The 26,675-nt window shown below is 42.3% G+C and overlaps 1 protein-coding gene across 3 annotated transcripts in view; it reads right to left on the reverse strand.

Annotated features, from left to right (window-relative positions):
* The window catches only part of plppr2a (phospholipid phosphatase related 2a), a 71,211-nt gene extending 44,800 nt beyond the window's left edge, over positions 1 to 26,411 (reverse strand). The window contains exons 1-2 of one of the 3 annotated variants that reach the window (XM_022196452.2): positions 25,567 to 26,411; positions 19,301 to 19,428 (exon numbers count right to left, since the gene is read on the reverse strand). In XM_022196452.2, the coding sequence (XP_022052144.1) occupies positions 19,301 to 19,369 (69 nt within the window). In that variant the 5' untranslated portion in view covers positions 19,370 to 19,428; positions 25,567 to 26,411. The remainder of the gene's footprint in view (positions 1 to 19,300; positions 19,429 to 25,566) is intronic. The other 2 variants (XM_022196453.2, XM_022196455.2) reach the window with 2 other exon arrangements.
* Between the last annotated feature and the right edge of the window lie 264 nt (positions 26,412 to 26,675).

The raw sequence follows: 26,675 nt of genomic DNA on the forward strand, positions 1-26,675 counted from the left end.
TGTTGCTTGAGCTGACGCCATCGCCCAAATGACTCGCCAATAATCACTTTTGTTTTTGCATTCTCGCGATCCAGTTGTCTTTTATTTTCTCTGACCTCAAAAATGCCTTTCTTTTACGGCTGGGTCCCCCTGGATCTTTATCTGCCATTATGTAAAAAAAGATGAGCAAAACAAGTCGCCAGCTAACTACGAAGCTATACCAAAGCAACACATACACAAAAAACGTAAAGTCCTAGGCGTACGTAATCTACGTCACCAGGCCTGAGCCGGAAGATTTTTGATTGACAAGAAAGGGAGCAAAGTAAACGCCTCGGTCCGAGCGCGTTGATTGGATGATGTTTTTCAGGTCCTGACATGTCCACAGTTTTTTTTTTTTTTTATTCTTTTAGAGACCATACATACAAGTCCACTAAAGGTCAGTATATTCATTTTATGTGAATCAGACAAATTAAACAACAAAAACATCCTCCATAATGCCTTTAAGTTGAGACAATATGACAGATATTTCTTTGTTGGCAATATATCAAATTATATATGGAAAATAACAAATTGTTAGCCTAGCCATGCTAGACCCTTGTTTCTGAAGGCACAAGGGTCTAGGCACGCTCGACAGGGAGGGAGGCGGGCTAAAAGGTTGTCTTTCAAATCACTCTGCAGCAATTGGGTAGGTATACAACCAATCAGCGCAACGAATAGGCTGACGTAGTTCCTAGAGCGCCGGAAATCAGAGGATGCAGGAGTTCGGTGAAGCCTTATTTATACAGTCAATGGGTGAAGCTCAAGTATATTACAGACATGTTAACAGAAAGATTATTCAGAGTCGGTGCTAATGGAGCTCAACGACTGTTGTCGTTTTTGTTGTCGACCCTGACAGAGAATTAAATTCGTTGCCGTGGGTTGTCTAGCGTGGCTAGGCTAGTTGTTTCCGGTTGTTTCTGTCAGAATCAACGTCATTGGTCAGAATCGTCGCGCCTCTGTCGTCACTTCGTTACGCCCGCCTTCTGACTCTACACTTCATGGTGATTGGTCCGTCCAGTTTTAGGAGAATCCAGCCTCGAGCCTTATGGAGGGTAACTAGACCCACCCTGGCAGAGAATTAAATTCGTTGCCGTGGGTTGTCTAGCACGGCTAGGCTAACAAATTGTATCTGTGTCTGAGAAATCACTTTCCACTAAGTTCCCCATTACACAAACACCTCTCAAGGAAGTGTGTTAATTCCAAATCACATGACCTGCTCCACATGATGTCATTTCCTCCTGAAGAAAAGACTGGTCAGACTCCAAGGCTTTCTGAGTGATTTAATATAGTAGGTTTACTACAATAGATCTATAAATAACTTTCAATTATTTTTTTTTTTTCAATTGTATAAATAATATTCAGAATCTTTGTGTCAAAATGCCATGTGGTGTTTGGTTTTAGGCGGCCGTGTTGATTTTAGGCCTGAAAATGGCAAAAATGTCGACTATGATACAAAAAGTCTTACACTTATATTGAATGAAAGCAGTTGTACGGTACTCTGTGATTTTATTTCCATTATTTGGGAGACTTGTGAGAGACAGATTACATAGAAATAGTCAAAATCAATAAAGCGGAAGCCAACACATCCCAACTAGGGCCGAGCAACAACTCACTGGATCCTACAGTTCCCATAATCAAAGTCCAGTAACTCCAACATAAATGGTGTCTCTTGTTACTCCCCTATTTGAAACTCCACACCCTTAGTGTCGGTATTTCTTAGCCTCTGAGTGATGATGAAACTATTTTGACCATGTGTAAAACAGGTGAAAACCCCATTTAACAAAAATAATAGTGATGGATTAATATAATTAACAGAAATATGCTGAGATAATTGATACATTTGTGACAGAATAGTGCTGATGTCTTGAAATTAAGAGCTACATTTTCCACCCATTCCTTTATTCTTGCAAAAGCGGGCTCTACTCCCCATCCTAACATCGATCCGTGCCTTTTAAACCAGCCTTCACCACAATTATGTTCTTTTTTCTGGAAGCACACTGTCCTCTTCCTGCTTACTTCTGAAAATCAATCAAATAGATTTAACACAAATAAGCGGCACAAAATGTAGCACTGCAGCCGCCAGTCCGCATCCTTCGCTCACAGATCATTCAAATTTGAGACAGTAAATATAATAAATATTTATCACATAAAGTCACATTTTGCACCCGCACAAGGCAAACCTCCACAGATCAGGTAGCCGCCACAGAGCTCTAACGAGGGTCGTGATCTGTGCCCGTCTTTCAGCGCTGTTCTCTTTCTTCGGAGGTTCACTCGTGTCCCTGGATGCTGTTAAAGCCGTGTTGCCTGAAAGAGCAGTTTTGTGTTTTTACAGACGGAGGATTTAGAGCAGAAGGACGGGAGGCACAGGGGTCCAGCCTCAGACACATGCTGTCCATTAAGAGGCCTGCCATCCATACACGCTACACTGCACCTGGACGGCATGTCAGGAGTCCTGGAGGAGGAGGAGGAGGAAGCCCAGAGGACGAGTGGAGGCAGGAGGATTGGAAAACAATAGAGGAAGGATGGGGAAGAGGGTTATAAACAAGAGGAGGAAAAAGGAAGGGGCAATAAAGAGAGTTGGTGGAATGCAAAGAGAAAAAGTGGGGAATAGGTGATCGAATAATTTTACCATCACCTCATCTCCTTTTGGTTTAACCCTCATGCTGTCCTGCTGGTCAAAATTGACCCTTTTTCAAGTCTGAAAATGTGGAAAAAAAATAATTCACAGTGAAACTTCTGATGTCCACATTTTCAACATTTTTGGAAAATTTTTTGGTGGAAAAAAATGGTTGATTTTTATTTTTTATTTTTTAGTGAGCGTTCATAAAGAATGTTCATTAAAGTTCTTAAAGAAAATATTAGAAGTTTTACTGATAAATATGTAATCACTTTTTCATCATTTTTTGGAAGATTTTTACTAATTTTTTGAAAATATTTCTAAGATTTTTCTTGCCAAATTTGGGGGATTTTTAAAAAAACGAAATTACTGGAACTTTCTTCCTGAAGGTTTCGCAAATTTTCAGAAATATGGGAAATTTTTTTGCTGAATTTTTGGATTTTTTTTTCTTTTTGAACTTGTTTATTCAAACCAAGAGTGAATTCAATGCTTTGTAAACGGTACTGGACAGAGGGTTGTACATCATATTTTCAAATAATTTGTCACTCGAGTCCACCTTTGAATGAAAAAGTCTGTTTTTAGCTGAAGTTTTGCAGTTAAATGTTCCATTATATTAACTTGTTTCAGTCTCTGTTTCCTTTCTATCTTCGTTGGAGAAGGTTTCCTCCAATTAACTGTTATAATCTTTCTTGCAATCAGCAAAAGGATGCAAAATACATATCTGTGATCTTTGTCATCAATATTCTCAGGAGGAATTCCAAACAGAAAAAACATTGTATCCATATGAAGTTTAACTTTGAATACAGTTACCATCTCAAGCTTAATGTCCTGTCAATGAATTTTTGGACTTTTTTCAGACAAGGAAATCCAATTTTTTGGTAAATGAGGACAACAGGAGGGTTAAGTGTTTCTACTCAGGCTTCAGCTATTTTTTTGTCTTGTGGTCCCAAACCCACAGAGCTGTCAGCATCAAAGATCTGTAGAAAACGTGAAAATAAAGCAATGCCTACTGCAACGTACATGTGTAAGCTCTATGTGTCTGTGTTCGTGTCAGGCCTACTGCGGCGTTTCCGCTTTGCTCTGTTCTGCAGCGAACGCCACAAAACACGACTACAGCCCTCAGCGATTAAGCTCTTCGGTGTTGAAGCGGAGACGCTCCACGCCACGACAAACTGCACACCACAAAAACACCATCAATTATTGAACAACTGGTTTCTTCACCAAAAAAACAAACAAACAAAAAAACCACGTTTGATCTTGGAAGACAGTGACCTCGTATTGTTTTACAGTGAGTTGGAGACTGTTTCCTAACTAGGTTTAAAGCCAAAAACCTCCTACCAGCCAACACTTTGCCAGCACCAGTGCAACCACCAACACCACCCACACACTGTGCTCCCACTCCAATTTCTTTGTTTCCACTCTCTTTTATTAAACAAAAGAAATGCCCTGACACAATTCCACACACAGGAAGATTTCTGTCATCCTAATGTGGGTTACTTTGCGTGAACTGGAAGCTAACGTGCGGTCAGTGCTAACTACAGCTTCGCAGCAGGAGCTGGGATAGCTCATTGGTCTGTACTGATCCCTAATCTGTCGTTCTAAATACAACAGAGGCTTCCTGCTGAGATTGGGACTGAAGGGACTGGGAGACAGAAAAAAAACCCTTCAAAAACCCCATTCTTGAATCAAACACAGTCGCAGCAATCCATGTGATGCATTGCTCTCAGTGTGGTTTCAATCTGAATCAACATCAAACCGATTTTTCTTTCTCTTCTTTTAGTTGGCAAATAGTAAAACTGTAGTACTGCAATCAGTTGGTGAGGAATAAGATCAAGAAAGACCTTTAGGACTATCTGACTGACCTGTTCCCACTCCCAGGGGGTCAAAAACAAAGCTGCTGGCATGCCAGGTATGGACAAGGTGTCCTTCTGCACCAATGTTTACTGTGTCAATATTCTATGCCTTTTATGTATAGGTTTTTTTTTTCAGCTGTAAGAGTAACTGGGAGGTTGGAGAGCTGGGTGTGGGACTTTCCTCGAGTCGACTAGGGTTCGTGTTTGTGTCCGTGTTGGACCATCCTTTAATTTTGAGGCTGAAGTTTCATTTTCTCTCCTTGTTTACTCTTGCTTTCACAAAGGGTTGACAGATTATCAGCCTGACTGACACTCGTCTCCAAAATTCTCCCTTTTTCAGATTACTGATGTCATTACTTATTTTTTTAACCAGTTTCTAATATAATAAATCAGTTTAAAAGTGCACAACTTTGGCTCTGACGCATTCTTAGCTCCTCTGTGGTTTCAAGCAATGTCCAGAAGAAATAATTAATAATAACCCTAACCTTACTAACTTTAACTCTAAAATAACTTTACTAACCCCAGCATCTAACTGATTACACGTCATGAGTGAGGATAAAGGATAAATGTTAACAGTTCACTTTAGATTGAACATACCTACACTCTTAAAGTTTTATGTTGGAGTTAGCACTTTTTTTACATTTTGACAAAAAGATTTTCATTTAAACTGCAAATGCAGTTCCAAATTTCAGTTATCGACCTACTGATTACAGTATCAGCCCTGAGAAAAACATATTGTAAATGCTTGGTTAACTTTATGTACCAAAACATCTTGGTTAGGTTTAGGAAAAGGTCATGAGTTGGGTTAAAATACACCTTTTTACTAGCCTAGCCATGCTAGACCCAAGTTTCTGACGGCACAAGGGTCTAGGGAAGCTCGACAGGGAGGGAGGCGGGCTAAAAGGTTGTCTATCAAATCACTCTGCAGCAATTGGGTAGGTACACAACCAATCAACGCAACGAATAGGCTGACGTAGTTCCGAGAGCACCGGCGGATTGTGGCTAAGTCCCATTAGCTTCCCAACCAGTGAAGCCAACTGTTATATTAAGGATTTGCCATATCCCGTCGGCATAAGTCCAAATACGTCTTTCTTCTCAATGAAACACTTCAGTGCCGTCCTTTGTTTATCTTTCAAGTTGAATTTTAGCTTCAAATCTTTAAGGGCTGTGGCCAAAGCCGAGTCAAAAGATAACTGTTTATTGTGCGCAGGTTGTTTCTGTCAGAATCGTCGCGCCTCTGTCGTCACTTCGTTACGCCCGCCTTCTGACTCTACACTTCATGGTGATTGGTCCGGCCAGTTTTAGGAGAATCCAGCCTCGAGCCTTATGGAGGGTAACTACACCCACCCTGGCAGAGAATTAAATTCGTTGCCGTGGGTTGTCTAGCGCGGCTAGGCTACCTTTTTACAACAATAACCACATGTTATAAGGCAGTTCTTGTTGTCTTAAAAGGAGCACATTACCAGCTGTGTCTTTCTGATGTTCACAGATGTTTATAGGCCTATTGGACTCGTCTGAACAATAAAACATGACTCTAAAGCACTTCCAAAAGCAACACCAAAGCATTATATGTGATGAGTTCGGAGAAATCGCAGGTTCACGTGAATCTACAGTTCTTCTCAACTCTACACATCACTGCTCAGTGTGCTGTTTTTGGTCTTGAGCCCTAGAATTTAATTGTCTTGGTTCACCTCCACTCTCATCAATACAGTTTTCATAAGCTGCAGTAAAAAAACTCCTTACACCTGCTGGAGGTCGCCTGGTAATCTGGACATTCTGCCAAATCCCAGAATGGCCATTGTACTCACCACACATTGCAGTAACACCGACTATCTACAGCTATCACAGGCATTTTTAGCTTTCAACAGTAGTGCAATCATTTCATGCTGGTATCTATGTAAATAAAATAAGTAGGGTTGTGGAAATGAGGAATAATCAGGCACAATTTGCAGTCTGCAAATTGGAAAGCAAATGCAAAGAAAAGGCTGGCCTGGAAAATCTCTACGGAAAAGAAAACACACAACCGAAGGCTCTGGAGAGTGAAATGAGCCAGCAGCTGCAGTAATAACAGCCAAGAAAGTCCAGAGAAGACAGGCCGCAGGAGAGGGACCGGGAAGGGAAGCAATAGCAAGATTATGCCATGATATTCAAGTCAGGCTGCAGTTTTTTATTGGCCAGAGAATTTTTTATCTTTCACATTGATGGCCAGCAAGAATCACAACAGACTAGAGTTGTAGGTTTGGATTTGAGCCCCAAGTGTTAATCCAAACAATTTCAGCTGATATACCAGTACTGAGGTATATATACAATATAAAAGCTATCATTTTAAAAACTTTTTTTGGAGAAATTAAACCAGAAAAGATGATTGGAGTTATTTAAAACGGTGGCATCACAAAGTTTGTCCAGCAGAGCGTTTCCCACATTGTTCCAATACTTTTAGTGTGCCTGCAGCACATGTAGCAGAGTACTTATCACAGATGAGCACACAGTGGTACAGAGTCAACTGGTATCCTCATTGTAGATGGCTCTCTAGGTTTTTAAATGTATCGCTGGACCACAAAATTTTTCCTTTTAAAAATAACTCTCACATAATGTATGTATATAAAGGATATAAAGGTGAGATAAAGTCTCACTCATTCATCACAGAGGGTCGCTACAATATGTTGCACTGCTTTTACATCTTGACCGATGTTAGGCCAGTGTTTCGCCCTGTTTTGAACCTTTTATTACATCTAATTTTATTTCCATGGAGATGGCTTTCCTTTTATTCGAAGCATCAGAAGAGTCTGACTTACGCTTGGGAGCCAAAATGAAGGGCAAAAAGTTAGCGAATGTAGCACAATCCAAGGTGACGTACAACCAACCAATGTAAACAAAGCCTTCTTATGGGGCCGTGTGATGACGTAATCGTCCTCTCCACTCGTCAGCTAGCTGCACTTACCCGGTTCCGATATAACAATGAACGCCGTAGGTTGAGGACGTCGAAAAACCGAGGACCCTCTGTATTCTAGGTAAGATCTAACCTTGCCAGCAAGTTGATTTCTCGCGATATTTGTGAGTTCACAAATCTCTCAAGAAACCATCTTGCACCGCTCCCGCATTCACTGTTCGTACAGAGCCAAGTTGGCACGGGCCAATCACGCAGCAGTATTCGTGTGTGGGGCGGGATAGCCGGGTGTGAAGACGACACCAAGCGCCAGTAGATCAAAACAAACATGGCAACGGAGGACAACGATCGTGTAGATGCTGCTATTAAGTCAGTTTTAGCTGAATCTCCTATCGCTTCTTTGAAGGAAGAACAACGAGAGGCGCTTTGCGCATTTCTGGATGGTAAAGATGCTTGTGCTTTTTTACCTACGTGTTTTGGTAAGAGTTTAATCTACCAATTGGCTCTGCTCGTTGTGAAGATCCCGCGATTGGCTAAAAACAAACCTGTCAGAGGCGGGACATACTGTTGCATTGTCCAATCCGTGCCTCTTTCCTCCGAACGGATTTACATGGAGCGGTCCCAGATTGATATTGTGGAGTACTATCAAGTACTACACAATTATTAATCTGGCTATTGCCAGGTTAGGTAAGATCAGGGTGTTGAAACAACCCTGCCAGAGACACCATGTTCTTGTATTGGGTATGTTGGGCTTCTCTATCCCATCCCTCCCTCATATCTGCTCAACCTGCTCCATTGCTGCCAGATGTGAAACTGTATGTTACCACAATCCCTCCAGCAACTCTCGAGAGTGATAATATGTTAATGTTGTGTTCACAGCTTGTGCCACTACCCCCAATCAGTCAATTTCAGTCCTAAAATTTGGTTTGGAAAACTGTTTTCAAGTACAGAGTTTAAAGTAATGAACCAAATCACCTCCATCCCATTAATGTCTCTGATCGTGCAGTCTGGTGCAGCTTTACATCCAGATGCAAGTAAAATAACTAAAAGCATATATCCCCTGTAGCTGCACTGTCGACATTTGTCTGATTGTGTTTCAGACTTTGTAGCTGTATCGGTAGTCCAGTGAAAGAAAGTCGCTTCACCTCCGACACCTAATGATTCAGCAGCTTCTATCGATCTGTAGACACTGAGATCTTCTCGTCATTGATTCTGTCTAGATGTGATCTGGTCACTGCGGCTCCACAGAAGTTTCAGACTGAGGTTTTAATCAATGCAGTGTGTTTATGATCTTCTGTACGTGGACATAATAAACCTTTTTATAATCCTGAATAGAGACCATTTATATTAGACTTCTAGTATGTAGTCGTTGTTCAATTTGAATCAGGTTTTACATATCAAGGCATTGAAACTCCAAAACTGCATTTCACATCCCTTCTCCAAAAGCCTTTAACATGCACCATCCCTCTCTCTACTGATATCTTGCTCAAATGAAGATAAACAGCTAAATTAAAACTAAAATGTTTGGAGCTGGCTTGTGCACCCACTCTGTACAAATATTCTGACAGACAAGACCGTGATAAATAGGCTTTGAAATCAGAATAAATGGCTTCCACATGAAAATGACCTTAAAAGGTTTGCCAGTTGTTTGCAAATAAACAACAATTAGCGACTATACACTCTAAAAGTTTACACGGAGTACTTAAGAGTGAAAAATATGGAACAATGGGAGTTGGAAAAAAGAGCAGGCAGAGCCAATGGTGCATTCAGAGAGCTGCTGGGAGTCCCTGAGGAAAGAAAGAAGAGGGAGAAGAAGAGGTGCTCCGGGTGGAGGGTGGCTGAGATGGGGCATGTGAATGAAACAGAAGGAGGAAGAGGTGAGCTGCTGGCGATCAAGGGGTTGCTTGGAGAGTTTTGGCCTACAGTTCTCTCAGAAAGTGTTTTTTTTTTTTTACAGGCAGGTGGAGTGAGAACAGATGTGGAGAGAGCAAGAGAGTGGGAGCTTTTGTTCTGTATTTATATGAAAAGAAAGGGCTGAAGGGAAAGGAGAGTCTGATGGGACAAAGGGAAAAGAGGTGAGAGGAGCATTGCTTTAATCATCCCCTTTATCAGATTTTTTAAAAACGAAATCACATGAAGTGTAAAGAGCCCGTTGTGTAAAGCGCCTTATAATAGATAATATGGGATAATAATACGACCGTCGAAGAGCCGCATCCCTGCACGTCTTTGTTGCGGTCAGATACACACCTCTGCAGTGCACATATCTCCACGGGGAAACCCTGCGTATGCACATTACAGAGATTACACTGCAGCAAAACAGCTATTACTGGCCCACTACCTGCCCCGAGCTCCAAACTCTGCGCCTGCCAAGTCACACTGTGTGCAATCTGTGTACGCCTCACTCTTCATGAATAAGTAATGCCAGGGAAGTAGTCAGAGTACGGAACAGTAGTTAAAATAGTCAGGTTTGGTTCTTTGTTGATGACTAGTGCAGTGCCCAAATGTCAAAATATGCCTGCCTGGACACGGGACGGTGTAGTCGTGACAAAGCACTCTGGGATGCTTCCTTTTCAAGTGCAATCAGCCATTTCTAGTTCATGGTTTTTACTGAGCACCACACTTTTGGGTCTTTGTCTAAAATATTCCCGCACTTTTGACGGTCATTGTTTTTTTTTAGCTTATTTTCTGAGAGAATCCGTGCTTTTGTACGCTGTCATATTCAGTGACATCATTACGCTGATGATTCGCCCCAGCTCTAACCGACTGCCGTTTAACATTTCTCTTGGTTTTTCTCAGCGCCGCTCATCCAAATGACTTCCCACTTGACACGGCACTTCCTCGCGTCCCCAGCGATACGCCCGGCAAGTGTGAAGAGGATCGGATGAACGGTTGCTGAGAAAAGCAAAGAACAGACACACATGCACACATACAGAGACTCCTTTATTTACACATTTTATATTTGTTAACTGATTCATTGTTCATATAAAGAAAAAACAATTAGTGCAATGAAAGATTCCCATCTTCAGTAGGAACAGTCCGGTTTAGTTTTGGCCTTTTATGTTGATAGTAAGAATAATACAAGATAAATAAAACATGAAACTTGTCCTCTGGTTGTTATTGTGGACGGTTAAAGCAATATAGAACTTCTCAAAGCAAAGAGTTTCATAACAGTGGAGTCACATTTCACAATGTTTTTTGACTTCCACAAAACTGTCAAAACAGCAGCGCCTAATTGAATCTTTAAACTTTCACACAACTGCAAATAATCCCTTTTGATTGTAGTCAGATAGTTAAAAAACATCCTATTTCTTTTCTTTAATATTTTCCCTTGATCTCGTTGAAGTCCATCATGGGTTCAAGGAAGGATGAGGAGAATTCATGAGGACATCGGAAAAGACAGCTGATGTTAAGAGGATCTGACTGCACTTATGCTAAATTATGTAATCATGCAACAGCAGATTTCTTGACATGATGGTGTGTAGCCTTGAATTTTGTTGCCATAAGGCATTGCAAAAAAAGCAAAATCTACTTTTCTTTCGGAAAAGATGGTCCAGTCTTTCCTACGTTGAAGGAGATAAGAAGGGAAGCTTTGAAGCACCTATACTGAGCATTTAGAGAACTTGAACAGCTCTCATCATGGACGACAGATATTTCTGGGTCATTTCACTCAGGTAGGAACCTTCTGTAGAAAAAGACTAAAAAAAAACATAGGTCTCAAAACAAGTGTTTGTAAAATGAGGGTATGTCATGGAAGCAGCGACAATCCTAGATCAACAACAGTTCAAACTTTGAAGCAAACTGCCTTGGTTTTTAACTTGACCACTTTGATTACACGTTAGTGTCATGTTCACTTTCTCCTTCAACCTGCACTGTACTGATGACAGTCTTATAAAATGGGTTTAGATTTCCATTCCAAGGCTTCACATGTAACAAACCTAAGTGTTCTTGCCAGTTCTAAAAGCATGGGGCTGTCTGTGTCCTTCTTCTTCTTCAAAGTTGGTTTCCAGTTTGGACATGTGTGGCTAAAGACTACAATCTGCGTCATTTTAAAGCAGGAGGGCATTATTTTAATGGGAAAAACTTTTAAATATGTAACGTCGATACAGGGAGAGACGCTTTCAAGGGGTTTAATCAACAACCACAGAGATTTTAAAAAGATTCCATAACCCAGTGGCTGTTCTCCGCATACTGCACCGTAAAGATCTACATAATGCTGTCACCACCACACACTCCAAATGAGTTAGCAAGAATATTAGCCGACAACATAATTACGTAAGAGCAGAAAAATGTTCATAAGGCGACAAAATATGTGTAACAAATTTGGGAGAATCTAATAAATAAAGCCTACTCTCAATATTATTATTTCATCTCCCAGACTTGTTATTTATCACATTTTAAAGTTCACAAGATGGAAACCAAAGAACAATCTGCTTCTGTCATGTCTAATACGCTTTGCTTGATCACACCTCAGAGTCACTGCAGAAGATAGCGTCTGGAGCTGCTCGAGCTGCATTTAGCCCGGTGTTTCTTTGCTCCACCGCTGTACGTTCAGCCTCCTGCATGCTCCGCTGTTTGATTGTTCAGGGAGCTGGGTTTGTCGTTGCTTAGACAAGGGAGACTCCATGTGACAGGTGTGAAGCCATCAGACTGCTACCCGCCATCAAACACAGCGGCCTATTTATAGAGGCGGAGGAGGCGGCCCAAGACACCGATGTGTTGCTGGAGCGTTCTCTGTCTAATCTGTACGTGTCGCTCAGGTGTTAATGAGGCTTCTGAGACCGACTGTGACACACTCATGAGATTTCTTTTTTGTTGTTGTTGTCAAAGTGAATTAAGTGAGAAAGCTAAGCAGTGAAAGAAAATTCAGTGACGGGTATGTTAAAACCCCCTCGAGCTGATAGATCAGAGGTGAAACTACAGTATGTGAAACACTGAGAAGCTCACAACCGACTGCAAACTTACTGCTGCAGTTTGTCGGGGAGCGTCAGCTGTGTTGCAGCGGTGCCCTCTGGTGGAGAAACCGCAGCCACATTTCTTCATATTTCTGCTTTTCTAAACTAGATCAGACAGAGGGAAGCATCAGTGGAGTATAAATATGCATGTTTACTTCTGTGAAACAGTGATAAAGGACTTTGGAAAAGCAACACCAGAATACAGAGGAAGTGTCCACAGCTTGAAAGCACTAAAAAAAATACAAAATTACTGCAGAGTCCATGAGATTAAACATGCAAAACGTACAACAAAGTCAGGTCAAGTCACTTCTTTGTGTGTTATATATATGGTACTTGTTTATGTGTTATTTAAATGGCACATTTAAAGTAGGAGCTGTTGTGGCAAGATGCTTTTTAGTAAATAAAAAAGGATGACTATGAATTAACACAAGTTTAAATATTGAGGTTAAGACTTGGAATAATATCGGACTGATATGGCAAAAAAAAGTTAATATCGGTTAATATCGTTATCTTGTTTTTTGCCTATCATGAAAACCAATAAAATAATGCCTGGATTTCATCAGCATTTACCGGACTCATAGAGGAAGGCAGAGAGGGAGAGTGTGAACTGTTGTTTAAGACAATCTTTAAAAAGGAGGCACAAATATGGCATTTTTTCCGTAACTCAAGTTGAAGTAGTTTTCTTACTTTGCACACACAATGTTTACATTTGGAAGCCTTGTTGCATTTGAGAATGCATCCAATGGGGCATCACAGTAAAATGAGGCATGATGTGTTCATTCAGGAGATATGTGACGTCACCTGAAATTAGTTAAATAGCCCACATATGTCGGTATCGATTGATATGGAAATCGGAAATTGAAAGTTGGACAAAATCGGCATTTCAGTTATTGTCAAAAAAGCCGATGTCGGGTATTCCTAGTTAGGATCCTACTGTGTCATTTATAGTCTGAATCTAGCTCAGAAATGTAAATATTAAGGATAAAATCCTCCAGAAAATGATATATAATACTACTTTACCTGACTATAATGGATTTAAAAAAAGGCTAAGACCCTCCAGTATTAATATTATGAAGATTACGGTGACTAATTTAGAACTAATGTTATGACCCAAGCACTCCTTTGATTCCCCGTGAGCAAGCTTTGTTCTCATTTTTATTTTTATGTGCATTATTTTGGGTCTTTTTTAAAAAAATAAATGAACGGTCACTCAGTCACCACTCATGTTTTCAAGGATGGGAGGATTAGGATGTTTGTGGCTCCTGTGTGGCTTCATTTAGCGGTAGCAAAGGAAATGTTTGCACCCGCATTAACCCATTTGAAAGTGCATGATCTGCGACATGGAAAATTCCCCACGGCTCGTCTGTGCTGTAATTTGAGCAGTCAGCCCATCTAACATCACAAATGTTTTCTGGGGGATTGCGTGAAAATTATTTGGGTTTGTTTAAAAGGACGCTTCCACCGAAGGGAGGCAAAAAGGTGACGTGCAGATCCGCGCGATAGCCGTGAATGGCCGGGAGAAGTCTCGCTGAAATCGGAGAGCAAAGATAAATACCGGCAGGGAGGGAATCACTCCGGAAAATGGGAAATGACGGAGCAAAATGGAGGGAATAGGAGACACACGCGGAACAAGATGGCTGAGTGGGTAGCACTGATAGAAAAGGTTGTGACTTGTGATTAGGGCAGGGAGGATGAAAGGAGTCAGAAGAAAGAGAGCAGAGACGGGGAATGAGTCTGGCTGATTGGTTTCCATGGTAACTGCTGATGAGGTGTGTGTGGGGCTAAATAAAAGAGCAGGTCCTTCTGGCTCGGTATGGATCACTGTCTCACACACACACACACACACACACACACACACACACACACACACACACACACACACACACACAGACATGTCTGACAGGCAGCGCCACGCCCTTCCTCACTACAGGTCAATAATAACTTGGCTCCCCTCCTCATTTGCATAACTTAATGATGATGTGCATGTTTGTTTTCACGCCAAGCAGATCTGTACGACTATCATATCTGTCAATTAGAGGTGCTGAAAGAGTTTTCTGGGCGATGTTGGCTGTTTTCTACGGGCTTGATAAGAAAAATACGAAGAAATGTCGAATCACAGCAGCTCAAAATTACTGTGTACCAAAAATATGAAGAAAAAGGACTCTTGCATGGCTTTAAAAGTTCAAATTAAAGTTAGTCTGTGTAAGGCTGAAAAACGCAGCACAAGAAAATATATCAGGTTAAAATGCCTGATATGGGTCAATATTGATCAATACTGAACATTTCTAATAAAGATTAAGAGAATAAAGGTTTAAATTCAGGTTTGAATTTAACCACTTTAATTCAAATATAGCCACTGTAGGAATCCGTATACCTCAATACATATTTAAAAAGAAAGCGATTACAATCAAACTTGTCACTAAGATGCAATGATGAACATACTTACAATATCTGTAGAACTTAGTCAATTCATGTTATAAAATACCTGAAACCTAAAGGGGATCTGTAAATGATGGGTGTACAGAGGAGGGTGCCACCAGGACTGGGCGTCACTCAACGGGGACACCACACGACGTAAGTGGAGGTGATGGGGGATACGGGGTTGTGGCTGTTTCCACTCCGCTAAAGGCACAACAAAGACCCAGCAGCTGAACACTAAAGCCCATTGGCAGACCTGCATAGAAGCTAAGAGGAAGGCCAAGATGTTCTAGTATCAGTTTAGGTGAAAGGAGCTGAATTTTTTTTTTTTTGCTTTGTGCTTTCTTGGCAGTTTGCATGTGATGCATTTAAATCTGGAGAGTCAAACTCATTTTAGTTCAGGGGCCAAATACAGCCCAGTGTGACCTCAAGAGGGCCGGACAGGTAAAATCAGAGCATAAACAGTATAAATAACGACAAATCCAAGTTTTTCCTTTTGTTTTAGCGCAAAAAAGTTCACATTTAATGAACTATCTTTTGCACAAAATATAGTCAAAGCAGTGCAATTACTACAATATTATGCCTCATATAAGTGCATTACAACTGATAGATCATAGTGTAACTACAAAGGCACAAAGCATTTCATCTCAGGTATCTGAAAGCGAACAATTTAGTATTTCAACGTACAGTGGTGGAAATAAGTTTTCGGACACCGTTACAATCTCAAATATCAGGAAATATTTGTGAAAAAATCCTGTTTGTGTTTCTGAAGGCGTGGCTGAATTAGACACAAACAAATGCAAAGGATATGTTTTTCTTTATTGTTTACAAGAAAAATTAAGAAAACTAAATTCGACCAAAAATATTCAAAAAGGTGTATTTTTATTGAACCAATAAGTTCTGAGTTTTTAATGTCGTTTTTAAGGATTTGTTTAGTATTATGGCTGTGATTATACTAAAAGAAATTACACTTGTAGACCTCAGAGTGATTCTTAATGCACCGCTTAAATTCAACGTTCTGACAGATTACTATGGAATTTTGGAGAAAACATACTGCCCACCTCCTCAAATTATCATAATTTTTTTAAATCAACAATTCATTAGCTTTTCTATTACTAGTTATTCATCGGAAATTTTACGACAACGGAGCAGCCTTGCTGGAGTACTGCTCTCTCTGAGTGCTTTTCTTGTTTAGTTTCGTGCTCTTGGAAGAGATTATTTAGATTATTTCACAATGAACTGAGTTAAGGGATGCAGTACAGTGTCCATCACAGATCCATATTGCATTCTTGCAGTCATGCAGCATCCAGAAAAGCAGCAGCTTTGGACATACAGAAGGGCTCTGGAGTCAAACTTGAATCTCTCTTGCTGTAATGTTGTCAGCGCTAACCTCAGAAGCACTTCACAGTCAATAATGTAATCATGTTTATGTAGAGTGGCTCTGTGGTTAACGCAGTCAGCTCACAGCGAGAAGCTACAGGGATGAACGGAAACATGAAGGGAACATTATGCAGATGATCTGGATTCTCTGGATTGCCTGTGAAGCTGGGAACAAGTCCTTCAGCTTCGGTTTGCATGTGGATGGACAGTTGGATATCTGCATGAGTGATGTAGAAATAGTCAGGAATGTGGAGTGAAGCTTTTTTTTTTTTTTTAAATTTACCCATCAAATGTAACATACAAATAAATCAGGAACATCCTGGTCACTGAAATTGAACATATTCAACATCAAAACCCCATTCAGTCTGTTTTTAATGCTTATTTTTAACTTGGGCATAAAATTAAAAGCAGGAAAAGCAAGACATAATTAGTCTGCATGTGTTGGATTTACAAATGATCAACAAAACAACGGCTCGATTTTGGATTCTCAGTCGAATATGAAAAGAACAAATTGCACACAGATTCTCCTGGCATCAAAGTTGGTGCTCCTCCAATGTTGGAATTGGCTTTTTTGACTGTATCACGCAGGGTTTGGATCATTCGGCTGCAGCTACTTTTAAATGTGATCAAAATAATACATGCAGGTGCACTGAACTGTCGGCCATACCCGCCTGTTCTCCGGCTGTCGTGCACACATTCACGCTGCTATCTCTAAAAGCAGAAGTAAACCCTGTTTCACTGCCCTCTGTTACAGGTAACAGCTGCTGGCCTCCTTTCTGTGGCCGTGATTGCTTGCCAGGGTTCTCCATCGCAGCACAAATAGACAGAAATACTCCGTCTCTCTCTCTCAATCATACACAAACCGACACACACAGACGGAGAGTTAGCGAGGGAATTGACTGAGACCTGAGGGCTGAGAGCTGATGTGTGGGAGGCATATGGCGGAGTGGCCTAATGGAGAGCTTTTTACAGCGTATTATAACCAAAGGGGCCGGTGTTTCACAGACAAGCCCACACGGGTGGAGTGGGTTAGTGTAACTATTGTATCATGGTCCCTCCTGTAGGGCCAGCAGACACAGAGGTGCAGTTACAGTCGGTGGACAGGGAAGATTTGCCGAGGCGTTCAGGTAAAGGGCAGGTGAAACTCATTGTCTCCTCCAGGCTAGACTATTGCAACGCACTTCTCATGAGGATCTCTAGCAAGAGCCTGCAAAAGCTCCAGTATATTCAAAACAGCACTGCTAGGATCCTGCTGAGAGTGGGGAAGCAACACCATATCACACCCATGCTCCGTTCAATACACTGGCTCCCCACAGCCTCCAGAATTCACGACAAAAATCGCTCTTCTCACTCATCAGTGCATCCATGGCAATACTCCGGATTACCTTAAAGAGCTCATCTGTCATCAGTCTTCAAACAGAAACCCTCCGCATAATAACTCTGCCACCTCCTCCATCGGCTCAGAAATAAAACTCACCTCAGCTGCATCTGGAACTCCCTCCCTGAGCACCTGAGAGCTCCACAGACAGTGGATTCTGTTAACCCTCCTGTTGTCTTTATTTACAGGCACCAAAAAACACCGTTTTCTTGTCTAAAAAAAATCCAAACATTCTGCAAAAAAAAAAAAAAAAAAATTCCCCAAATGTCTGAAAATTTGTAAAACCTTCAGGAAAAAATTCCGATAATTCCCTAAAAGTTTCCTTTAAAAGCTTTATTTAAAAAAAAAAAGAAAATTCTTGTAAATATTTATCAAAGAATGAGTAAAAATCTTCCAAAAAATCCTAAAAATATGTAAAGTGATTACATATATATTAGTAAAACTTCTAATATTTTCTTTAAGAACATTCACAAAAAAAAATCAACCAAAATCCAGCGAAATTCGCTGGATTTTGGTTGATTTTTTTGTGAATGTTCTTCAGAAACATTTTTAACATTTATTTTTTCCACCAAAAATGTAAAAAAAATTCTCAAAAATGTTGAAAATGTGGACATCAGAAGTTTTACTGTGAAAATATATGTTTTTTTCCACCTTGTCAAACTTTAAAACGGGTCAATTTTGACCCACAGGACAATACAAGGGTTAAATACACCAGCATCCCAGTCTGTTCATGTGCATGCCCTTTAGTTATAATATATCAGATTGTAACATAAACCCAAGCTATGGCATCACTCTGTAGACAAAGACACAGTGTAATCCAGCCTGTTGTGCACATACATTCAGTGCAAAAAAAGTGAATCCAAACATGTAAATCCAACATGATGCAACATCTGCACCTGCAATGCAACGATGCACACGGCTCCTCTTATCTGTTACAGAACATCGCTCTGAATGCACGGGGTCCCCCAGCTGAAACGCCGACGGTTGGCTTAGCTGAAGCCGATGAGCTTCTGGACCGCTTGGTGTGTCTAATTAGATTACGGACCGTCTGATTACCTCACCAGTTCATGCCTTTCTCCACCTCAGTTACAATTTGGCGAAAGCTCTGGGACTTCCACTGCCCTCTGAGTCATCCGTCTGGCTGCTCGCACAAACAATGTAGAGCGCGCTTTCCACAAGGGATGAAGCGGTACATGCATGTGTGTGAGTGTGTGTCTGAGCAATCCACAGACAATGACCTTTGGCGTGATCTCTACAACTACGACTGCAAATCCCAAAGCACGGCAGCCGAGAAAGAAAATCCCGCTCTGTCTGTCTTTGCTGTGACATCCGCAACCACCTCAATGAATCATGCGGTTCACAAATATGCCAGAAAATAGTCAGAACAACTGTAGCCACTTTGTGAAGCTTCAGCTGCCCCTGGTGCTGCGTGACACAGAGTGAGAATGTCAGCGACGGCGAGCATGTTTGTGGAGCAGTCCCAAACTCCGCTGTTCAGCCTGAAATATTTACCACCGAGGCTGAGATTGCAGGGAAGTGAGAAGAGGAAAGTACATCAAGCTCGGAAGGGGGTTATGGAGAGTCAAATCTCCTCAACTAACAGGACAGGCAGTAGCAGAGATAAACCAGGAGTCAGCACGAAAGCACGGAGAAACAAGAAGTGACCAGCGGAGATACAATCAAGCCTTTTGCAAGGTCTGCAAAGTGAGGCGAGGCTTTTGTGTTGAGAGCTTATCAACCCCATTATTTGAAAAATTCTCTTTGCGGTGCGACCAATATGTTTATCACGCCGCTCACCTCCACAAACAGGAAGCAGGGGACGATGGAGCTGCTGCTCTTCACGCCCGGCTTCTCCTCCGATGCCATCCCTCTCTCCGTTCCTTCAAGCGTCCCTTTGAACCGGCCCAACTTTCTGTATCCTTATCCTGTAAGAAAAAAACAGAGGGAGTCGGGTCATTCTACGAGCCGGTCTGAGGTCAGAGGGTGGGATTAGGAGGAATCCATTCAGGACAAATGAGCTTTGTGTACATTACCGGCTTTCTTTGGTGCCTAATTAGTCTCACTGCTGCTTTTAATTCATTCAGCACATTGTTTCTGTGACACATTTCCGCTGTTTATTTATACGCAGCATCAATGTATATTCAGTACGTGCACGAAAGATGAACCCGTCTCGAAGCACTCTGGGATACACGCCACAGTTTACTGTTGCAGTCGCCGAAATTACTTTTTCCTTTGTTGAATTTGGGAGCTTCGTGTATCAAAGTGCCCCCGGGAATAACAACAACAACAACAACAACATGTCAATAAATTCTGCAAACTTTGTCACAATCTGCCTCCCCGTGCTGTGTAATATCATTTACTCAGAACAACTGCAAACACACGATCAGACAAGTTTAGGCTTGTACATGTACATCATTATATGATACTGCAGTTTATGTTTTATGGATGAAACTAGTGTGGATGTCATGTGATGAAGTAGTGGAGTTTATTCAAAGCTGCATAGATGATCAGGTGGAGCAGCTGGTAAGCTAACATACAAGTGTTTGCAGAGGCATTATAAAGGAGAGATTTGCCACCTTAGAATACAAATCTATGGGAGAATTCCATTACGCCAAAGATGGGAGTTATATCCTCCTAAGAACCGAGGGGGAAAAGCATCTTTCAATCTGCCTTTTTGAAGCTGAAACAACAACTCACAAGTTTAGAATTTTAACCATCTGAAAAGATTGACGCGTTTGCCAGCAAACTTCTTAGAAGTAGTCGAATTAACAAAGCTATCAAAAATGACTCCACAGCTGAATCCGTCTGTCAGCGAGCTGCCGGCAGCGTGCGCAGTGTGATCACTGTTGTCCTACAAATGGCGTCAAAACTGAGTAGGAGTGTTCAGCTCGATTTAACGTTTCGGGATTTCAGTCCTGGTGGTTTTTATCCGCGACAATGATGAGCTTAAAAATGTCAAAAGCTTAATATGAAAGCTGAATCACCTCTTGTCAGTTTGGACAGATTTTAAACACGCGTTAAATATATAGGGGAGGTAGATGAGAGGAAAAGAAGGGAACAAAAAGGATTTTTTTTTGTTTCCCAGAATTTGTCAGGTTGACCTGCATTCGGCTGGTGAGTGGTGCGTTATGTGCCGGAGAGCTTTCTTTCTCCTCATTCCTTCTACACTGGTGGGAAGAATAGGCCTGGGGGATGAATAAGGCATGAAGCCAAGCTCTTAGCAGCCCTCGGAACAACGCGATGTGCCAACCTAGACTGCTTTCAGAGGGGCTTGGTTGGATTGTTGTGTGAGTGTGTGTACAGCTGTGTGTACGTGATACCAAAAAAAAAAAAAAAGTAGCTGTCAGGGTGAACAAGCTGAAGCCCCAGGTAATGGAAACCAGCAGTGAGAAAAAAAAAAAAAGAACCGGAGAGACAGAGGGAAGTATCGTTCCTGTTTCTTCTCCTCTTGAGGCTGATGGGAAGTGTTGCTTTGTGTTTCGCTTCCTCAGTGGGAGGCAGCACAAAGAGACTCTATCCCACAGTTTGGGCCATCGGCTGAGAAAGTACACGCAACGAGTTGTGAGTTGGTGGCGGCAGATTTCCTCAAGATGTAACTGCGTTGTGGGAGAAACTACTCAGGTGGCCGTAGATGAGGCGAGGAAGCTTTTAATGATGAATATCCGATAAGTGGGACACCGAGCCACGGATGATTACACCATTAGAATGGGAATAATAAAGCTTAAGTTATATTCCCCCGAGCCGTGTGCAGGCTGCGTAGCTGTCCCATTTGGTGCAAGAGAATTTGTCTCAGAAGCGATTGCTAAGTGCTGATTTGGGTGACAAGTTTGCAGCTTAATTAATATGGGAAAATCTGTCCACTGTTGGGGAGAAACTGAACTAGAGGCTGATGCAGATCTTCTCAATCTTCCTGCCTTTGTTTCTGGTCAAGACAATAAATCGGTTTTGGGCAAGTTACGTTTAAAAAAAAAATCAGATACAAGTTACATTGTTTTGCATATTTCCCACACAGAAACAACTGGTTCTGTTTCTTCTTACTTGGTTTGCCAATCAGCACAGCAAATCTGTATCACCTTCAGTTTTTAGGAGTTCTACGACTGAAGTTTTTTCTATTAGCACTGTACCGCAGTATCAAATGAGAAGAGTTTTAAAAGGGGTCACTCGTGGCGATGAACCCACAGAAAACGATCACCTGACTCAGCTTCACAGAGTTTTATAGCGAGTTAGGGCTGCTTTCATGTGAAAAGCCCTAAAAACCCACTGAACATTATCTGCTCGGCACTGAATGGAAGGAGGGCGCACAAATTCAGGGGGAAACAAAGTAGTAGAGCTGCAGTAACCAGGTTGGTTGCTGGTTGTTTGGTCGGCATGCTCTCATTCTCACCAGTCGGACACTTACTGGTTATACTTCCATTAGAAGAAAAAGCGCTACATCGACGACTTTCAAGGCCTAATGCGTTATTTTTTCTTGTGGGATGAAGAGGAATACCTGTGAACACCCCCGTGTTTCCTTGACTTGGAATTCTAATGGAGACTGCTAGGTCTAATTTTAACAATTACAGAGCTGGCTCCAAACTACATGGTCAAAGCAGTCGTCGGTGCAGCTGCAGCCACAGATTTGTTCAAGCAGATGGCTTAAAAGCAGCAGTTTGCTTATAACAGCTAAAGACAACATAGCACATAACATAACAACCAGCATGCTTTATCATCTATATCGGCCAGGCTAATTTGTCATCGTTATATTTCTCAACAATTCTTGTGCTGTGTTTGTGAGTTAATGTAGTTTTCTTTTCACAAATATGAATATGGAGTCTGTTTTTTATCTTTTTAGTATAAAATATCCAGTACATTTATGAAATATGTTGCAAAAAAAAACAGCTGTTAATGTTATTTAGATTTATTTTTCATTTTTTCCTGTGCAGCCAGTAGATTGGTAGCAGGAAGTACAGTTTTATTTGACCAAGATTATCTTTGGTTGACTACAGCCCGAGAGCATTTAACAGCTAAGCAGGCAGATATTTCCCTCAGGAGTTGGTAGAGATTATAAACAGAGCTCAAACATATTTGATGTTAATCCCGATGACTGCATGGACAACTCCACAAGTCCTGTCCTCACAGTGAAGCTCCGGGGTTCCAACTGTGAACAAAACATGTGCGACTAAATTTAGTTATACCCATGGCTAATGTTAGGCAGCCAGCTAAACAGACACAAAACAACTGGATTTCCTGGAACCCATTTATGCATAGGCGGTAAAATGCCTCCATACAACTGCAGCACCTGTGGTGAGTTAACATATCCAGTCCATACAGTCCTGTCAATCTGTCAACTGAATCCAGAGAGAAGAAACTGATACAACCACACATGTAACTGACCCCTCAATAGCACTGTTGCATCGAAGCACGATGGTTCTGGGTGTGAACCTGCTGCTTGGTTGGTGCTTTTCAGAGTGGAGTTTGTATGTTCTCCCTGTGGTTTTCTCCAGGTTCCCAGACTTCTTCCTACAGTCCAAAGACGTGCGTAGTAGGCTAACTGGTGGTTCTAAATCGGCCATGAGAGTGAATATTTATGCTTAATTTGTCTCTTTCTGTTAGCCCTGTGATAGAAAGGCAGATGTGCTCAATCTCTTGTCCAGTCTCAGCTGGAGTCAAGCTGCCTGCTACAACCCTTTACAGGATGAGGTGGATGATGTCACTAATGGATGGATGGATGGATGGATGGATGGATGGATGGATGGATGGATGGATGGATGGATGGATGGATCTGCTGACTGTAACTACAACTACTTTGATGTGCCTGGACCTTCTGTTACTCCACTTTTGGTTGAAAAAAATCAGGCTCTTAAATTATCAAAGCAATAGAGCAATAATTCAAATGCAACTAGTTGTACAGTACTTGCTTAAATACTCCATCAAGGAACAGTGAAGTCATGTGACGATCTGCGTTGGTTTGTCTGTCTGTCTGTTAGCAACATTACTCAAAAACGGACTAACGGATTTCGCTGAAATTTTGGGTACATCCCAGATGGGTACATCTATATTAAATGACCACATTCTATAGTGTTGGAATTTCTGGCACAAATTTTTTTAAAGATTTCAGCCATCAGAAATGATACAACGACTGAGTGGCCTTGGAGGAATACTTCTCCTGTTTCAAATCGTAATCCCCTACACTACTTTATACGAAAAGATTTCACACATACAACGCGTGCTTTAAGGCCGACTTCTAGTTAAAATTAACTGACTAGTGTGCATGTGCACATTGAAGTAATTACACCGATCGGCCACAACAGCAATCTTCCTACAATACAAGGTTCTGCTGGGAACCCTGCATTCATGTAGAAAATGTACTATCCACCTGAACACTGCTGCAGACCAAGTACATCACCACATAGCAGAGGCACTCATGAGCGCCAGTGGCCTCCCCCAGCAGGACAAACTACCCTGCCACACTGCAAAAACTACTCAGGCACAACTCGAGGCACACGACCAAGAGCCCAAGGTGATGACCCGACCTCCAGACCCCCCACATCCCAAATGAATCGACATCTGCATAGCAACAAGACTGATTCACGGATAAGAAAGGACCCGCTGCCGACATCGTGGTGCCAGACACCACAGGACACCCCGAGAGGTCCCATGTCCCCAGGATGATGGGTAAGAGCCGTTTAGGTGGTTTTAATGCTGTGGCCGAATGGTCGACATGAGAAGAAAGAAGCAGTCCATCTGGCTTTGATCTGATTAGAGGGGGCCACGTGAAAAGGGGCCTAATCTGAGAGTCCATCTATCAATCAGAGAGAATAAAGCCACCCTGTCAGCAGAGAGAGAGATGGGGGGGCAAAAAATACCCCTAAAACCCCAGACTGTAGCCAAACAGACTCTATTACACAGCGACGCACACCGCCAATATACCCATCAGAATAAAAAAGAGTTGAAATCAAAATGGTGGAGATGAGAGAGGCAAAGCGAGCTGCAGAGTGGAAAGTTGAATTAACACTGTAACACACACACACAGACACACACACTGAGCATTTGAATTCCCTGCTGCTCTGAGGACTCCAGTCAAAGGCTAGAGACCCAGGCAGCCATATGTCCTCTCTCCTGCCTCTGCAGTCCACCACCCTGCCCCAGGACATACAGTACACGTCCCCGTGCATGCACGCACACACACGTACAAACAAAAAATGCTAATTGGGCACAACAATCTGGATCGTGCTCGCTGCTGCTTTGCCAAACAATGCTCTTGCAAATCATAACGCATAAATCCACGTTTTGTGCGGCAGCAACATAAAAGAAGGTGCAGTGGCGATGCAGCGTTAAAATACCAACTGTCAGTCAGCCATTCTTCTATTTCTGTGTGATACATCCAGAGAGACGCAACTCTGCTGTAACCTAAATATCCAGGACAGGTCAGCAGAATATTTTTCAGCATGGAGTATGGAGCATTTACCTGCAGCCCTGTGTCATTTGAGCAAACTGTCAGATCCCTCAGCTCTCATACTGCTTGTGCTTATTTGTTTTGCAGGTTTGTGCAGCATTTGCCACACCGATCTCTTTCGGCAATGTCATACTCGGAATGTGGAGTCATGCTGGCCGCACTTCTCGCACGTACAGAGGCTACAAATGCGAACAATGCACTTGTCCTGATACCTGAGCCGAGTTGCAAACAGGCAGCAAAGATCCCCCTCCTCTGACTATGTGGCAATCCCTTCCTGCTATTAAAAGAACAAAGTAGAGGAGGAGAGTGAAATCATAATAGGATTTACCCAGTGCTGGATAATTAGGGCTTCTGCTTGGGGAATACCACAGCACAACACAGAATACCACAGAGAGACACTCCCCCCCCCCACCAACAGGCTCACTCAGAGACCCCGAGAAGAAGCACGTAAGAGCAGATCCTTCACCGGCTAAAGCACAGAAAATGCAAAAGAGTGACTTCCACAGAGCAACTGTTTGGTTACAGCACCCCGGGCATGCAGGCTGTTCAAATCATCCCGGCATGGGAGAGAGCAGAGGAAAACCTGCCATCCATCCGTCCATTCATTCATCACTCCCTCCCTCCTTACCTTGGATACCTCGTTGCCAAGCTGACGGTTGCCGCGGCACCAGATTCCTATGCGGTGGCCATGCCAGAAGAAACGATGGTAAAGTGGTGCGAAAATCTCCTTCCACCCAGTTGCCTGTCTCTTCCTCTTCCTCCTCTTCTTCTTCTCTTTCCTCTCCTCTCCCCTGCTGCCTCCTGGTCCACTGTGAAGCGTGAGAGAGCAGACGAAGAGACGGCGGCGGCGGCGGCGGCGGCTCTCTCTCCAAACCTTCCACACACTCACACTCACCCTCCTTTTAATTAGCTTGTTCTAACAACCAGCAACGACTAATAAATCAAGTGGCTGAAATCACCTCCTGTGCTCCGCTGATCCGCTGAGGAGACACGGAGGAGAGAGTGCAAGAACATGTGTGTGAGGGAGTAAGAGTGTGTGAGAGACAGTGATCGAGGGAGAGAGAGAGGAAGGGAGGGCATGCATTATGTGTGTCAGCTCATTTGTATTCAAAGCTTGTTTTGCCTCTCCATCCCTCCCCTTCTCTCTCCTTCCCTCCGTCCGTCCATCTCTCCCTTAACCTCCCTCCATCCTCTCTTTTCCTCCCTTTCTTCTCTCCTTTCGTCCTCTTGGTGAATGGACGCAAAGGACACGAACCTGACCTGTACATTAGAGGAAAGAGGGATGAAGGAATTCTGCAGAGGGAGACGGGAATGAAGTCAAAAAGAAGGCTGCACATGTGTGTGTTTTTAAGGATTCTCGGCTGCACGCTCTGGATGTGGGCTAATGACACATGGGTATTGGTCTAGTGTTCTAGGAGTGCGTGTAACATCACAGGTCAGAGCTGGCAGCAGATTGCCAGACTGGGTGGACACTCTGTGAGGCTGTGCTAAAGGTAAATGAAAGGCTGTAGTTATGCAGAGAGGGGAAAAAAAACACAGAGATGTGATTGAAGAGCCTGCCAAAACATCTCTGGTGATCAGGTCAGAATTAAATATAGAGCAGACAGAATTAGCTATTAAAACAATACATCAACTTGCACTGCGAAACTGCTAAGGGCACATCCTGCTATTAAAAACTATGCCAGAACCGATGCACTCCTTCCCTGTAGAGGGTTGAGGCAATGCCATCCTGACAGC

The sequence above is a fragment of the Acanthochromis polyacanthus genome, chromosome 21 (genome assembly GCF_021347895.1).
Source record: "Acanthochromis polyacanthus isolate Apoly-LR-REF ecotype Palm Island chromosome 21, KAUST_Apoly_ChrSc, whole genome shotgun sequence".
In the NCBI taxonomy this organism is placed as follows: domain Eukaryota; kingdom Metazoa; phylum Chordata; class Actinopteri; family Pomacentridae; genus Acanthochromis; species Acanthochromis polyacanthus.